Genomic DNA, 15,400 nt, shown 5'->3' with positions numbered 1-15,400 from the left:
CCAGCGATCTGCATGTTACCAGGCCCTCCAGGAGATTCTGGGGCGCTCTGAAGTTTGAGCACCTCTGCCTCTCGTCTCTCGGACCACTAGGAGAACTCGCTGAGATGGGAGAAGAGCACTCCAGGTCACGAAATGTAATTAGCAATCTCAGGTTTCCCACCTCCCAGGGATTTATTGAGGGGTCTGAGAGGCCTCCACCTTCCCCGTCCATTCTGATCCTTTACATTGATGAGCCATTTGAGTTTCCAAAACTGCATTACACTCGTCCCGTGTGGAGCAGCTCAACAGCTGGGGGAGCTGAGTCCTGTAGAGACTCTCCTCTCCTCTCCAGATGAGGAGGCGGGGATACAGAGCAAGAAGAAGATGGCTGCGAGATCCCGCAGCCAACAGGAGCCAAGCTCCCGGCCTCCCTTCCTCTCCCTCCCTTCAGGCTCCTCCAGCAGAACCTCTCCCAGAGGGGAGCCTCCCGCGGCTTCTAGGACGGGAGGTAGAAGCTGGTGGTGGACGGGACTGATCCGGCTCCCAGGTGAGTGTAGTTGGGTTCACAGAATGTTGATTCAAAAAATCAAATTGGGGGCCAGCCCAGTGGTGTAGTGGTTAAGTTCATGTGCTCTGCTTTGGCGGACCCAGGATTCACAGGTTCGGATCCTGGGCACAGACCTGCACGTGGCTTGTCAAGCCATGCTGTGGCGGCGTCCCATATAAAGTAGAAGAAGATGGGCACAGATGTTAGCTCAGGGCCAGTCTTCCTCAGCAAAAAGAGGAGGATTGGCAATAGATGTTAGCTCAGGGCTGATCTCCCTCACCAAAATAAATAAAGAAATTCCTTTAATCAGGTGCCAACATTTTAAAAATCAGGAAATTTCACCTAAAATAAGGATTGGCCCTTTCTCTGCAAAAGCAGCTCTAGCCGTCCGTGTCTGGCCGGCCTTTGGGCCTGGCAGCCGTCTCTGGAAGCCCTCTTTAGGTGGGGCCCCAGCCTCCCCACTCCCTATCTCCACAACACCGAGGCCAAGTGGCCAACACCCTTTATCGTCCTACTAGTGTTAGTGCTTTCTTATGGGCTTATAAGATAGTGAACTATATCGTGTATCTCTGTTTCTATCGCAAGGGGGACATCAGATAAATTGAGAGGGATACAGTTTTCAAGAAGAAGGGGAAGACACTGAATCCCTTGTGGAGGTAGACGGTATTCTCCTGTGTGTCTCACGTGCAAAGTGTGTCCTTATTGAGAGGTTATGACTTAAGATGCTCCTGTGAAGCAAGCCCATCCCCTCACTCCTTGACTGTCCTGTCTGGAAGGTCAGTGCTTCTCAGACTTGTCGGTCTCAGGACCCCTTTCTACTCTGCAGGATTACTGACGACTCCAAAAAGCCTTTGTTTATGTGGGCTGTATCTAGAGTTGCTCATCGTAGTAGAAATCAAAACGGGGAAACTGGTAAAGCACAAGATACACGAGCACACGATCCACTAGCCCTCAGAGCGGTGACTGCATCCCACGTCACGGGGCCTCTGGGAAACTCCCCCGCACACTCACGAGAGAAAAAGACACGTGACCTCTTGGTAGCTTCCACCTTGCGGAGCCCTGGAAGGAATCCCCGGACCTTCCTTGGAGAACTCTTGCTGGGCATGTGAATTTGTTACCCCTGTTTCCAGAAGACTTCAAGGATGGGAAATTTTGTTCAACTTTTATCTCCTGCTGTTGCAACATAAATTCTAGGTCTTTTTTTATTTTTCTTCTGCTGAGGAAGATTCACCCTGAGCTAACATCCCTGCCAATCTTCCTTTATTTTGTATGTGGCTCGCAGTCACAGCATGGCTGCTGGCAAGTGGTGTAGGTCCACATCCTGGAACGGAACCCCAGCTGCCGAAGTGGAGCGCACCAAACTTAACCACTAGGCCACAGGGCCGGCCCCAAGAAAAGAAATAGGTCTTTTGAAGTGGGGAAAGGAGGAGACGAATAGAAGTTAAATTTCCTTCACCAGGCTTCCTTGCAACCCCCAGTACACGCCAACCCCACACAGCCCACCGAGGACTGGCCCTGACAAGGCACGGGCCAGAAGGCATAGGCCTTTGACAGGTAGAAAGGGCAACAGAGACTCTGGTTTGGAAAACAAGAGAGAACAAGCCATTTTATTCAGAGACCATTCACAGAGTGCTGGAGGGGTAGGAATAAATAAGGAAGGGAGGCCTGGGCAGGGCCGAAAGGTTCTAGGTCTTGCAGCACCACCCACACTTCGATTTCTTGCAGCAGCCACAGCAGAGGGTGCAGATGGGGAAGTGGGTGTCCCGCCGCCTCAGCTGGTGGAGCCCGGGCTGCGGGAAGGAAGGGAGAGTGAGCAGGGCCTGGGCACAGGAAGGGGCAGGACACTCAGGACTCTCAGCTGCTCTCACCATCAAGCCGGCTGTAGCTCCCACTGTTCCAACTGTGTCCTGGGTCTGGAGGTCTGCAAGCTGCCTTGTCTGGAAAGCAGAAGGATATTGAGGATGGCAGGGCCCAGCAGAGCGCTCAGACTTGCCCCCCTGCAGCACCCCCCCCGACCCCCCACCCCGGGCAGCTGGTGTCCATGACTGGGCTGGAATCCTAGGAGGAGCCTTGTCTCCTGGCATCTCTCACCTTTGCATGGGAGTTACCCTTCCTACAGACGCCCTAGATTGGGCTCCCTCTCTCTCCGCTCCTGCTACTCCTCTTGGGGACATCACCCTCCCGGCCTGGATGCCAGTGCCGCCTGGGACGAGTTTCCCTGCCTCTTGCCCCTTACGTTGGGTCCCCCACGCCTCGTCAGTCCTGTCGTGGCTTTGTCCATTGTAAAGACTGCAAGGTTCCCCCTGCCCTTGGAGGAAAATCAGTATTTGCACAACTGCCCGTAACCACCCTGCGATCTCATCTCCAAGTTCATCGCCTTCCCCAACTAACCCCTGACCCTCGGGAACACCCTGCTCGCCCTCATCTCGGGTCTTTGCTTGCTGTCTTCTCTTCTCTTCCAAGACTTAGGGCAAATAGCATTCTCTCTCAAAACCCGCCTGCATGACTACCAGCCCTGCTTCCAGCTGGTGCCTCCCCGACCACGGGCACTCTACTGCCATCTTTTATGTTATTCATGGATAGCATTTACTAAACACAGTTTAGTATCTTATGTTTTAATTGTTCATTGACTAATTCCCTGACCAGATGTAAGCTCCATGAGAGCGAAAATCTCCTCTCACCTTGTTCATTGCTGGCTCCCCACTGGCTGGACCAGGACTTAACACAGAGTAGGTACTCGGTAAGTGACTGTGGGATTAGTTCGGGACCCCATCTCTGTAGTTTAAGCAGCCGCCCGGCCCCCTTTCCCGGCTGCCCTCAGCAGTCCCCTCCCAGGGCCTGGCTCTCCAGTCCCCGCTGCCCTGCTGGGTCGGGCCCCACGGGCTCTCACCTGGTGCGGAAAAACCGAGCCAGTGGTCAGGCTGGCCAGGAGAAGGAGCAGCAGACAGGCAACCCGGATGTGCGCGTTCAGGACCATTGTGCCGTCCGTCTGGCTGTCCCGCTCTTGGGTCTAGGACTGGCTCTGGTGTCTGGGGCCCAGTTTCACTTGCTTTTATGGGGACTGCTGGGGGACGTGGGGGTGCTAAGCCCACTCCCCTTTGCCCTAACTCATTTCCAAGAAGGTGGTGGCGCCGAAAAGGCGGGAGAGATAAGCGGGAACACAGTGACAGGGAACAGGGTTGTGTCACCCTCAGCCGGCAGAGGTGTGTCCAGGGGGTGGGGCAGAGGGGCCGCAGACACATGTCTCTGGCCAGCCACCTGAGAAACACTTTCCCCGACATGACATCACCCTGCTGGTCTCAGAAAACCACCCCCCTTTGGCTGCTGAAGCTGAACAGGTCCATGAGAAGGAGCCATTCCCCACCCTCCCTGATGTCCCCATTCATGTGGAGGGTGGCTGTCACTTACTGGGCCCTCAGGGTGCCCAGCAGATCCCCCTGCTTTGGGTTCTCTTTGCACACGTGTGGATTCTGGTGGGGAACACCCGGGCAGCCAGATACAGGAGTTTGTGTTGGCACGTGTGATGTTTTCTAAGGATCAGAACAAGTATCGGATGTGGCCCTGTATCTCGAGAATGTTCCTGCGAACTTTGGACCATAAAAGATCGCGGCCACAGTCATGCTAACATCTGACGGCCCTGTCGTGTTGCCAGCAGATGTTTTGACTCACTTTTGCGGTAACTCCGCTGGCCCGCCCCTCCTCTGAGTGGCTCTGGCCTGCTGGGCTCTGCTCTGTATCCAGGGGCCCTCACTACCTTCTCAGCTGCCCCAGACGCCTAGCTTCCCAGACCCTGTCCCTCTTAGGAGCCCACCATGCCCACCTGAGACTTGTTTTCTTCACTTGACGGGGAACTGAAGGAAGAGATGGGGGTAGTGGCGAAGCTTGCCCAGCCAGAGGCAGAGCTGGGATTCCAGCCTGGGCGGCCTGACTCTGTGGCCTGTGCTCTCCTCACCAGCCTTTCCTGCCTCCCTGAAATCACAGGAGGCACAGTGGGGTGTGCTGGAGCTGGCTCCTACCAGGTCAGTGGAGCCGACTGTGCACAGCTCGCCCCGACTGTGCATTCAGCGGCATCGTGTTGGTGCCTGAAACGAGCAGCAGTGGAGCCTCTACACCACAGACCTGGGCCAATGCTGCACAGCTTTGTTTTGGAGAGCTGGTTTCCCCACACCCCCGGATGGGGAGAGGACCGCGGCTGCCTGCCTGTGGCAGCCTCACTCCTGTCTACCACCTGAACATCTTAGGGTGCACACGGCCCAGGGGAACCACACACCTGGACTCGAGAGTGGGGCCTTTGGTCATTTTGCCTCTGACTCACTCGAGGGCCATCTGGTGTCAACCCCACCACTGGAGCCTGGGGACCATGCTGCCAGGGAATGAACACTTCTTCCCGACCCCAAACCACTGCCAAGACCCACTCAAAACCACAAAAATGGAGGTGGGGGAGTGAAGGGCATTCCCTGCCACCTGCTTCCCCGTTTGCTCCACACTTGAGGATCCCCCTGCCGCATACACCTTCCCTCTCAAAGACGGCTTCAAGCAGAGGAATGGCCGGGAAAACGAGACAGGGCTCTCAGAGGGATGAAGAGCCCAGTTGGGGGGCATCTGGGGTGGGACAGGGTGGAGAGCTCAGCAAGGTGACCAGACTGGCAGGCCTGGCTCTAGGAGCGGATGGAGGAGCACAGGGGCTGTGGGTCGAGGCAGGCTGCACGCCCGGCCCCAGGGAGACACGGCAGCATCCCCCAGCACTGCCCGGCATCACTGCATCTCCGATCAGGCCAGGTTTCATCATCAGCCAGGGGCAGGGGTCACAGCACAGGCGCCAGAGCCTCAATGCAAGGCGACAGGCTGACGGGCCAAGCCTGGCTTCCTGGCCATCTGCCCTTCCTGGGGGTGGGGGGCTCAAGGCCAGGCCCCACCATTGGCTGGTGTAAAGGGGAGGGCTGCAGCCCTGAAGGGCAGGGCCAGGAGCCAGTTCTGTTTTTAAGAACTGGTGACATGGGAGACCCCAGCCTCTCCTCCAAAAACAAGGGACATGCCCTTGACCCCAGCACCCCCCGCCCCCACACCACAGACACACACCTGGGGCCTCAAAGAGGATATTCCTTCCTTAACACCTCCGCCCATCCAACAAACAGACCGGGTGCCGGCGATGCAGGATGGCAGGGCTGGTACACAGCCACCAACACCACAGCTGGCGCCCTGCCCATTCCCCAGGCCCCCTCCCCACACCTGAGATGAACAGATACACAGACAGACAAGGCGGGGCCACATGGGGCCAGTTTATTGCAGTTAAATACCTCTCTCTCTCTCTCTATTTTTTTGTCCATTTTTCCATAAAGAAAATTAAAACACACACTCACCCAAAGGGGAGCAGGGATCCAGAAACAAGAGGTGGGGTGGGACACGACCTCCCTGCTTAGGTCCAGGCCCCAGGGATGGCCCCCCCAAAGGGTCCCTTCCTTCCCGTAAGCACCCTGTCTCAGTACCTCTAGAGATCAAGGAGGCAGCGGGATATGGCAGGGCCTCCGTCCTCGTCCCTCTCGCCTCCGGGCGAGACCACTGCTGGGGCTTAGTGGGGGCCGGGAGGGGGAGACAGACAGATGGGGGCGGGAGGATATCATTTCCAAGTTGAGGAGAGCGGTGGGCGCTTATCCACAGAAATGCATGATTTCTCCCTGTTTTTGTTAAAAATCTACTGTAAAAAAACGCAGCTGGGGGAGGGGCATCTGTCCCTCTCTGTGCTAAGGGCTGGGGCAGGGGACAGCCGAGGCCGGAGGAGGCCCCGCTGCACGGCAGGCCGGGCGTCACTGCCGCGTGCTCTCGCCCACCATCTCCAGGTTGTGCTGCTGCAGCTGGGCGCGAAGCACGGCGTTCTCGTTCTTCAGCTCCTCAATCTGGCAGACACGACAGGCCACAAGGAGCCAGGGGCTGGCTCCCCGTAGCTTGGGGTTCCTGGGTCCCCCTGGCTCCCGGCCCTGGCCCTCACCTGTTGCCTCAGGAGCTCATTGTCCATCTGCAGCCGCTCGGCCTCCTTGAAGGTCTCCTGCATGCGCTGGTTGGTCTGGCGCAGCTCCCGGATGTAGTCGCAGGCCTTCGACAGGATCCCCCCTTTACTCTAGGGGGTGGGCGGGAGCATTAGCCAGCACTGCCCGCCGGCTCGCCCCGGGACAGCTCCTGCGCCCAGCGGTCAGGCGGACTTTGTGGAAGGGCTAGGGGACTGGGCCCTGCGGCACGGAGGCCGAGGTGGGGCACTCACCGCTCCCGTCTTGCTGTTGTCTGCATTACAATCTGGAATGATTTTTGAAAGCTGGACGATCCAGTTGTTGATCTTGTCTCTCCGCCTCCGCTCCACTGCAGGAACAGCAATAAGACGGCTGCGTTTACACCCCTCCCGGGCGCCCAGGCGAGGCCCTCCTGAGGCCGGTGCTGCGGGACCCCAGGGCGCTGAGGCACAACGCAGGCCCTGCCCAAGATCACGCCGCCAGCCAGCGCAGCCAGGCAGCCGGCTTCCACACCCGCGTCACAGTGCTCCTCAAGAGGAACAGAGACATTCTCACCCTCGAGGCCCCCACACACCCCTTGGGCAGAATCGACAGCTGGGGACCATGGGTTCATTTTGTTTACCCACCCAGCATATTTTAAAAAATCTAAGCTAAAATGTGAAAATGAGGAAATTTCACAGAATAACTGGCAGCTTCTGAAAAGTGGAGTTGTGGCTACAGTGGGCACAAATTCTCAGGAGGCAAGAATGGGCCGGAGCCCCTTTACACAGGCCCCGAGTGCCCCCTCTCCGGTCCCCACAGCCTGTGCACGTGACTCTCCACAGTCCTCAGTCTCCCCAGAGCCCTGGGCCCCGGATGCTGTTTGTCTCTTCATCTTTAAACTCAGCCTGACCACTGCTCACCCTGCGCAAACCCTTCTCCAGGGCCCCAGCAGCAAGGCCCAGCCCCCTTGGCTGGCACCGGCGGCTCTCAAGGGCCTGGCCCATCAGGCTACCGGGTCACCTGGGAACAACAGGAACCCTACCTAGAAGGCCAGGGATTCCAAACTAATGGAAGATTTTACTTGAAAAATCCTGTGATTTTATTTCATAAAACGCCATAACCTTTCTCTGTCGGCCAAGCTGAGAGGCAGCTGCCCCCTTGGCACAGGGCGCATATCTTCTCTCGGCTCCTCATCCGGCCCGCCGCATGACCTCATGACAGTGGTCTGGGGTCTGGGTGCACTGCAGCCCGAGACCCCTGGACGGGGCCTATGGAAGCAAAGCTGTCCCGGCCCTTCCTTCCCTGCCAAGCACAGTCCCAGGCACTGGTGGGGACCCCCAAGAAAGCCCAGTTACCCCCCAACTCTCACCCTCATCCCCCTGCCAGGACAGCTCATGGACAAATGCAGGCAGTGTCTGTGGAAGAGGGGGGACTACTGGGTGTGTAGGTGGGATTTGGAAAGGAGGGCAAAGGGGTATTTTCTCAGGGTTGGGCGGGCTGCTGGGAGACTGCGGAGGGTCCTGGTGAGAGTGAGAAAGGAGGGTGGGCCAGAAGCATGCCCCTAGCCCTTCCCTCCTCTGAGGCGAGCACCCCCCACCGGACCCTGCTGTTCCCTCAAAGAACGCACCAGGCCACTAACAGGCACATCTCCCGTCTTCTCTTGGCACCTGGTTTCGTCCACTCATGGCTGACCACCTCTTCCCCACCTCCAATGGCTCCCACTTGGGCGGGGGTGACAACACCCTCCTATGCGCACTCTCCTCCTCCCTGGCCCCTCTTCCTTCCTCCATCTCCTCTCCTGCCACTGAGAGCTCCCCAATACCACGAGAATGGTGCTCAGTCCTGAGCTTCGCCTGCCGCAGGCCCCTGGGGTCAGTGACAGCTCAAGACCTGGGCCCCACTGTTATCGGGGTGACCTGAACCTTTCTGTCAAGGACAGCCACGTCTCACAGCCTTTGGGAGCTCTGTGGCCAAAAGCAGCAGAGCCAAGAGTCCAGCCCAGGCCCGGTGGCACGGCCCACCGACAGTGTCCCTCAGCCGCGTGCTCCCTTCCCAAGGATTCAACTCAGGAACCAGACAGACAGCACGCAGCCTCTCGGTCTCTTTCTCCACCCTCACAGCCCCGCAGTCTGAGCCGGGCACCGTATCTCACATGTGCACCTCAGTTCAAGCCAGCAGGGGGCAGGGACAGGGGGGCTGCACATCTCCAGCTTGCATTTACTTCTTAAACACTTATTGCCTGCCCTAGTGTGTGCAGGGCACTCCGCAAGGCCAGAGCCCACTGGACTCATCTGTCCTGCTGGCACTCACAGCACCACCATGCAGTGCACGTGAACGGGTGATACTGACTCCACGGGACACGTGTTACCCCTGAAGGCTGCACCAAGTGCCTGGGGAAGGCCAGGGTGGAGCGCTGACTTCTGCATGGAGTGGGATGGGGCTATCTTCAGAGAGAGTCTTAGAGAGGAAACGTTTGGGCTGGTTTCTGAGGGGAGGGGCATCAGACAGACAGGCGGCAAGACCCCAGAAATTTTGGGGGGTGGGGAGGTAGGAAAAGGTTGTAGAAACAGGTGTGAAGGCCGTGAATGCCATGCTAACGGGTCCGGAGCTCATCTCCTCCTCGAGGGGTCCAGGCCCTGGAGTCCAGCGCCTTTCGTTAAGCCGGTGGGACGTGGTCAGGCCCGTGGCTGGGGAAAACCATTTCAGTGCATTTGAAACTGAGGAAGACCAGTTAAGACCAAAGCCATGTCCATTCCACAGAAGTGCTTCAGTTACACCCACATGACATTTAAAACAATTTAGAAGCCAAATCTGCCAGGACTGAGAGGAGAAATGGACAAATCTACAGATACGGCTGGAGACGTGAACACTCCTCTCTCAGTAACTAATAGAACGAGCAGACAAAAAAATCAGGATAGAAACCTGAACGCTGTCAACCGACTTGACCTCACCGACACGGAGGGACCACTCCACACGCAGCGGCAGCAGACACACGTGCTTTTAAAGTGCACACGGAAACTGTCACCAACAGACCATATTTGGGGCCGTAAGTCTGAGCCTAAGACTGTACTCGGCCTAAGTCTCAGTAAATTTCTAAGAACTGAAATTCCTGATCACAATAGAACTAAATTAAAAATCAATAACAAAAAGATATCCAGAAAACCCACAAATATTTGGAAGTTAAGCAACACTTCTAAATAACCCACGAGCCAAAGAAATCATGGAGAGAACTGGAAAATATTTTGAACTGAATGATGATGAAAACAACCTGTCCAAAAGGGATGCAGCTAAAGCAACGTTAGAGTGAAATTTTTAACTAGAAAGGCTTGCATTAGGAAAAAAGAAAGGTTTAAAATCATCTTAAAAAGAAAGGAGAAAAAGCCCAGAAAATTCAACCCAAAGTAAGTACAAGCTATGAATTAGTAACATTAAGAGTGGAAACTAACGAAACAGAAAAAGCAATTCCATCCGGCATTTAAAAATCCGATTTCACATACAGATCTGGATTTCTGGCTTCTCGAGGTTCTGGCAACAGTGGGCCCCAATTCTGACCTGGCAGCAAGGGGCTGAGGCTCCAAGGGCTGCCCTCCAGCAGGACTCGCATGCCCAGTTCACCCTGGGGCCCACTGCTGCCCTTTCTGACACACGGAGTGTACTCGCGCCCTCAGGCCCCCGAGTTTGTGACCCAGTGATGGGCTCCTGTGGCACCAAGAAATGGGAAAGAGGGAAACGGGGAAAAAGACGCTGACTTAAGTCCACTCCGGCAGAGTTTCAGGGCTTGCGGACGTGAGGGAAGGAGAAGACGGCGGAGGCAAGGTGGCCCTGGTTTTCATTTCTGGCTTGGGTCACTGTGACAGGAGTACCTTCTGGAAAAAGAAATGCTGCATGAGAACCTTTGCGGGGGGGAACAGAAAGTTCTGTTTTGGACAAGTTGAGTTTGAGGCGTCTCCAGGACATCCAGAAATGCAGATTTTGAATGGGCAGTTCAAAATGTGGGCCTGGAGTTCAACAGAGGAGCACGGGGTAGAAACCCAGCTTTGCCCGCTGGTATCCAGGGCGTGGGGAAGGCCTGGGAGGACATCGTGGAATAGCTCCCACCTTCCCGGAGTCACACACTTTTCTGGAGAAAGCCAGCAGACACCCCTCCCCAGAGGAATGATGAATACCCAGCTGTGGATAGGGTTTGGGGATACTGACCATCCCTGGGCCTAACGTTCAGTCTCCTGAGGCCCACAGAAGAGGGGGCCAGACCCTAAGAAACACCCACAGGCGAAGCAGTTCCCTGTGTCCACTGTGAAGAATCGCCTGCAGAACTTGCTGGAACACAGACACCTGGGCCTCCCTGACCTGCCCACTCAGACCCTCTGAGGATGGCCCTGGAGACCATGAGTGTTAACAAGCTTCCTGGGGCCCGGAGGAGCAGGCTGGGAAGGGGAATCAGAGCGGGTAGAGCAGAAAGGAACATTCCCGAAAGGAGGGAACAGGCAGGGTCAGATGCTTGGAGCGCAGACAGGGAAGGAAGCCAGTGAATTTGGCAATGAGATCTTGATGGGTGACCTTAAATGGCGGCCTTTTGGTAGAGAAAGGAGCCAGACTGCCAAGGGTACAGGGAGAATGGGCAGACGGTAGGTCGAACCCTGCAGGTTAGGAGAGAGAGTAGGGTGGAAGAGGAGGGCAAGGTCATGAGAAAGACTGCTCTCTGCAGGGTGAGGAAGATCCAAGACTGTTCGGGGCGGACGATCCAGCAAGAGGCAGAGAGAGAGAACGGGTGGGGGTGGCTGGATGGTACCCAGATGGTTTACTGCAGTTTCACTGGCTGGCCTGCCAGACCGCTGGGGGCTCACGTGCCTCAACTCACTGAAGCCTCACCGTGAGCCTCTGCGGTCGGCGTGCTAACACCACTTGACGGAGACAGAGCCGGCCTGAGGTCGCTCCTCCAGTGAGCGGGAGGGCCAGGACTGCCTGGAGGGCCTACTGGAGGCCCCTCAAACCCGCCAAACCCCAAACCAAGCTCAGACTCAGCCCTTCCCTTCAAACCAACCTGAGCCCATCAGGAAACCCCGATTCACGAAACTCTGTTAGCCTTGGACTCTTCTCCCCTACGCCCTCCCACCCCCTTCTGTGCCCTGTCCTGTCTCACACCCGACATCTGCAGTCACCTCCTACCTTCCCAGCCTCCGGTGTCCCTTCCTTACCATCCAGTAGCCCTATACAAACCCCTCCGCTGGCTTCCCCTCAAACTAGACTAAAAACCCAGGAGCAGGGACACTGGAATGGCCTCTTACAGGGCCCCGTGTGATCTGGCCTGTCCAGCCCTCCCACAACTCCACCAACTTTCTCTTCCTTTTTCTGGATTCTGCTCTGCCTCAAACACACCAAGTCTGTTCAGGCCTAGGCATGGTGTGTGCACTTGCTCACCCCTCTGCCTGGGACTCTTCCCCAGATCCTGGGCTGGCCCATTCAGGTCTCTGCTCAAATGTCACCTCTCAGAGATCCCCACGGAGCACCCTGCCACCACTCTTCTCCATTTCCCTACACAGTGTTAGCTTCTTCCCTCGTGTGACTTGTGCTACCTGATATCACGTTGTAGCTTTGTATGATTTCCGATTCTGTCACCAGAATGAACACTTCGAGAGCCAAGACCTCATCTGTCCTATTATCCGCTGTACCTGCAGGACTGACACAGGGGCTGGCACGCAGTACGGACGTGCTGAATGACCGCCTGGACGTGCTGAATGACCGCCTGAACTCAGCGAGCAGCTCAGATCACGTGAGGCTGCACAGGCCCACCCCTAGTCAAACCCCTTCAGGACTCGGGGACCTCACCTGATACTCAAGGCCTCCTGGCTCCCCTCCCCAGCGCTCCACATGGAACCTCTGCCACAACCAAACCAGCCTCACCCCACTCTGCCTTCCCTCCAGCCTGTGCTCCCTTCTGCCTGACAAGCACTCACTCCCAAAGGCCACCTCCCTGGGGAAGTGTCATCTGATCCCCCTGGTCAGTGCTGAGCCAGAACCAGCCTCCGTGACACTCCAGACCAGGCCCCAGACTTGGCACAGGGCACAAGCTGCCCAGCCTGGACTCCACCTTCAGGAAATATCTGCTGAAAGACACCCGCCGGGTGTATAAGTGTTCCCCCGGACTTGTAGGCTGCTATGCCCACTGCAGTGGCTACCGACTGGGGGCCAGGGTTGGGGTGGGGGACTAGGGAACAGCATGGAGGGCCAAAAGGACCTTAGGGGGGGATGTGGTGTTTCTGGGAAGGGTAGGATGCTCCAGCCTCAGCCAGAGGCACAGCTGCCTGCAGTTCACCCTCAGAGAGGCTCCCTATCAAACCATAGCTACTCTGGAAGCCAGGTGGCAAGAGAAGGAGAGGATGGAGCACACAGCTGCCACACGGAAAGGCAGGTCCAGGGGGGCCAGATCAACCCAATTTTCCAAGAGAAGCAGGAAATCCACTGAATGTAAAATGTGGCACTTAGACATCAGCCATTAACTCAAAATTGCTAGCCAAGACGACAAGACACATTCCAGTTCACACCTCCTGCCCATCTGTCTTGACAATGGACTCCCCTCTACCCACTTCTACCTTTCCACATTCAACAAACACCCCTGGTGCGCCTGTAGTGTGCCCGGTGACCTGTGACCCCGAGCACCAGGCCTGACTGTGCCCGCGAGCCCCAGGAGCTCTACCCTGACCTTACCTTCGTTGTGCTGCGCTCTCCGTCTTTCATCCCGTGGCGTTCTGGTTCCGTCGATTTTCCTAGAGATGAAGAAAATGGGCACGGGTTACCTCAGACCTGTTTGTCCAAATATCAGATAAAGAATCAGATGTGAAAATTATCTTTGCAGGATAAATCCATATGCAGGAAGAAAAAATGGTACTACTGAAACTACAGAAGCAAAAACAGACCAGAAAATACACCGACTGCCTGCTGGGTGCTCAACTGCCTGGCTCCTGCTCCAGAAAACTTTCCCTTCCTTTGGCCCCTGCACCCCCTGTGCAGGCCCTCCCAGCGTCCCCTGCTCCTGGGACCAGGTCTCCTGCACGTACGGGGAGTAGGGGTGTGTCCGGGGTGCAATCGTCCTCTGAGTTCCTGTCTGAAGCACGTCCTGGGGCGTCATCATGACGTAGAACTGGCCTGCAGAGAAATCGGGGGCACAGTCAGAACTGGCTGGGGGCCTCCCACCCCGCAAGGCCTGCTACCTCCTCTGCCTTCTGCCTCCCGTTACCTCCGGCCTGCAAGCTCTGGTCTGTGGTCTGTACGGACACAGCTGTGGTATCCCCCACGCTGGACGCTGGGAAATAGGCAAATCGTGCCTCCCCACTGACAGCCTCGGCCGCTGGGCTGCCACCATTGCTGAAGGGATTCTGGATCACAGCCTGGGAGGAGGAGAAGGACACAGAGGCCACCCTCAGCCATCTTTGTGCTCCAGCCTATCCACCCCTGGTTGCCCTGTTTGACGCCTATTGCATTCTTTACGGAGAGTGAGGATCTCCTCTATGTGTTGCTCTGCCCTGTGTCTCACACAGCCCTGGAACTCGGCACTCAGCAACCATTTAGTGAGCTGATCCACTTTTACCTCTAAGAGACTTTCCTGTTACCACCATCCCCATTTCAGAAAAAGAAAAACATGTTCCAAAGATCTTGCCCAAGGCTTCACTGTGCAGAACAGGGATTTGACCCACATAGCCCAGTGCCCTGAAAGCAGCATCTGTGTCCCACCTGACCCACCACCTGGGGATCCCCAAACAGAGTCAGTGACCCCTCTCCATCCCCCCCAGGGGTTGCTGGGCACCTACCAGTGGGAAGGGTGCTGCGGGACCTGGGGGCACAGAGGCAGCGGCAGGGCCAGGGCGCTGGGCTGCCCCTTCCACACCCACCTGGGTCACAGCCTGCTGCCCCCCCGCGAAGGCAGCCGTAGACACCACGCTGACGGCGCCTGCTGTGTCGCCCTGGCCGTCCAGCTGACCATCAGTCACCTGGACTACGCGGTATGTCACCTGCAGGGGGCGGCAGAGCAGCGAGACCGCGCTGGGGCCCAGGCAGGGGCCAGGTCCGAGCCCCTCCCAGCCCGCCCGCTCGACCCCCGGCTCAGCCCTCCGCTTGCCCGCCGGGCTCCCGGCTCGCAACCTCACCTGTCCTCCATTATTCTCTGTGCGGAATTGGTACTGGATGTTGTGGTCGCCGAACGCCGCCTGCTGGACGCTGGCGATGGCCACCGCCGTCTGCTCCTCCGCCCCAGGGCCGTCCCCGCCTGCGGTCGGCGGGGGGTAGGGGGGCGGTCAGCGGTGGCGCGGGCCAGGGCGCCCCCAGTCCCCTCCGGGGCGCAGGCCGCGGTGCGGAGGCCCCGCGAGCACTCACCTTCCTGCAGCTCGACGCCCTCCTCTGCCTCGGGTCCCTTGTCGTGACTGCCGGGAGGACGGCAAGAGAGGGTCAGGGCCGCCCGCGCCCCCGCCCCCCTGCCCAGGTGCAGGTCCCCGTCCGGCCGGCCCAGTCTGGGCTGGGGGACCCCAGGACCGGGGCCCGGGGGTACCACGCGCGGGGTCCCCCTCCCTCTCGGCCTCCATTTTGAGCTGGGCCCGGCGGCCGCTCGGGATCATGGCGGCCCGGCCGCCAGGCCGAAGGGCCGGGGCCAGGGCGCGCGGGGGCACGGGCGGGCGGGCGCCCTTACCTGGCGGCGGCAGCAGCGGTGGCCGAGGCAGCAGGATCCAGACCCGGGTCCAGCATGTCCATGGGGGGGGGGCGGGGGCGCGGGGCCCGGGGAGGGGAGGAAGGGGGAAGGGAGGGAGGGAGGGAGGGGAGGGGGCGGGCGGCCGGGGGGGCCCCGAGCCCGGCGCTCACGCCGCGCGGCAGGAGGGGACGGAGGAGACACGGGAGCCGCTCG

At 58.0% G+C, this 15,400-nt stretch overlaps 2 protein-coding genes across 4 annotated transcripts; both read right to left on the bottom strand.

Annotated features, from left to right (window-relative positions):
* Nucleotides 1–1,988: 1,988 nt before the first annotated feature.
* On the bottom strand, nucleotides 1,989–5,515 carry HAMP (hepcidin antimicrobial peptide). Of its 2 annotated transcripts, XM_004439767.3 has the most exons (3): nucleotides 3,417–5,515; nucleotides 2,395–2,463; nucleotides 1,989–2,316 (listed from the first exon to the last, which is right to left on the bottom strand). In XM_004439767.3, exons 1-3 carry the CDS (start codon nucleotides 3,501–3,503, stop codon nucleotides 2,212–2,214), a joined length of 261 nt encoding a protein of 86 aa, XP_004439824.1. In that variant the 5' UTR covers nucleotides 3,504–5,515; the 3' UTR covers nucleotides 1,989–2,211. The 2 variants fall into 2 exon arrangements, with proteins under 2 accessions (XP_004439824.1, XP_087278378.1); XM_087422252.1 differs by having other exon boundaries at nucleotides 1,989–2,463.
* Nucleotides 5,516–5,779: 264 nt separating this feature from the next.
* USF2 (upstream transcription factor 2, c-fos interacting) lies at nucleotides 5,780–15,266 on the bottom strand. Of its 2 annotated transcripts, none has more exons than XM_087422219.1 (10): nucleotides 15,188–15,266; nucleotides 14,878–14,924; nucleotides 14,652–14,770; nucleotides 14,316–14,516; nucleotides 13,745–13,895; nucleotides 13,566–13,653; nucleotides 13,216–13,274; nucleotides 6,783–6,877; nucleotides 6,513–6,641; nucleotides 5,780–6,420 (listed from the first exon to the last, which is right to left on the bottom strand). In XM_087422219.1, exons 1-10 carry the CDS (start codon nucleotides 15,247–15,249, stop codon nucleotides 6,331–6,333), a joined length of 1,041 nt encoding a protein of 346 aa, XP_087278345.1. In that variant the 5' UTR covers nucleotides 15,250–15,266; the 3' UTR covers nucleotides 5,780–6,330. The 2 variants fall into 2 exon arrangements, with proteins under 2 accessions (XP_087278345.1, XP_087278346.1); XM_087422220.1 differs by having other exon boundaries at nucleotides 14,397–14,516.
* Between the last annotated feature and the right edge of the window lie 134 nt (nucleotides 15,267–15,400).

The sequence above is a fragment of the Ceratotherium simum genome, chromosome 33, assembly GCF_057802395.1.
Source record: "Ceratotherium simum simum isolate JZ-2026a chromosome 33, ASM5780239v1, whole genome shotgun sequence".
NCBI classification, from domain to species: domain Eukaryota; kingdom Metazoa; phylum Chordata; class Mammalia; order Perissodactyla; family Rhinocerotidae; genus Ceratotherium; species Ceratotherium simum.
Note: the sequence above shows the minus strand (reverse complement) of the source record. Positions and strands in the feature narration are given on the sequence as shown.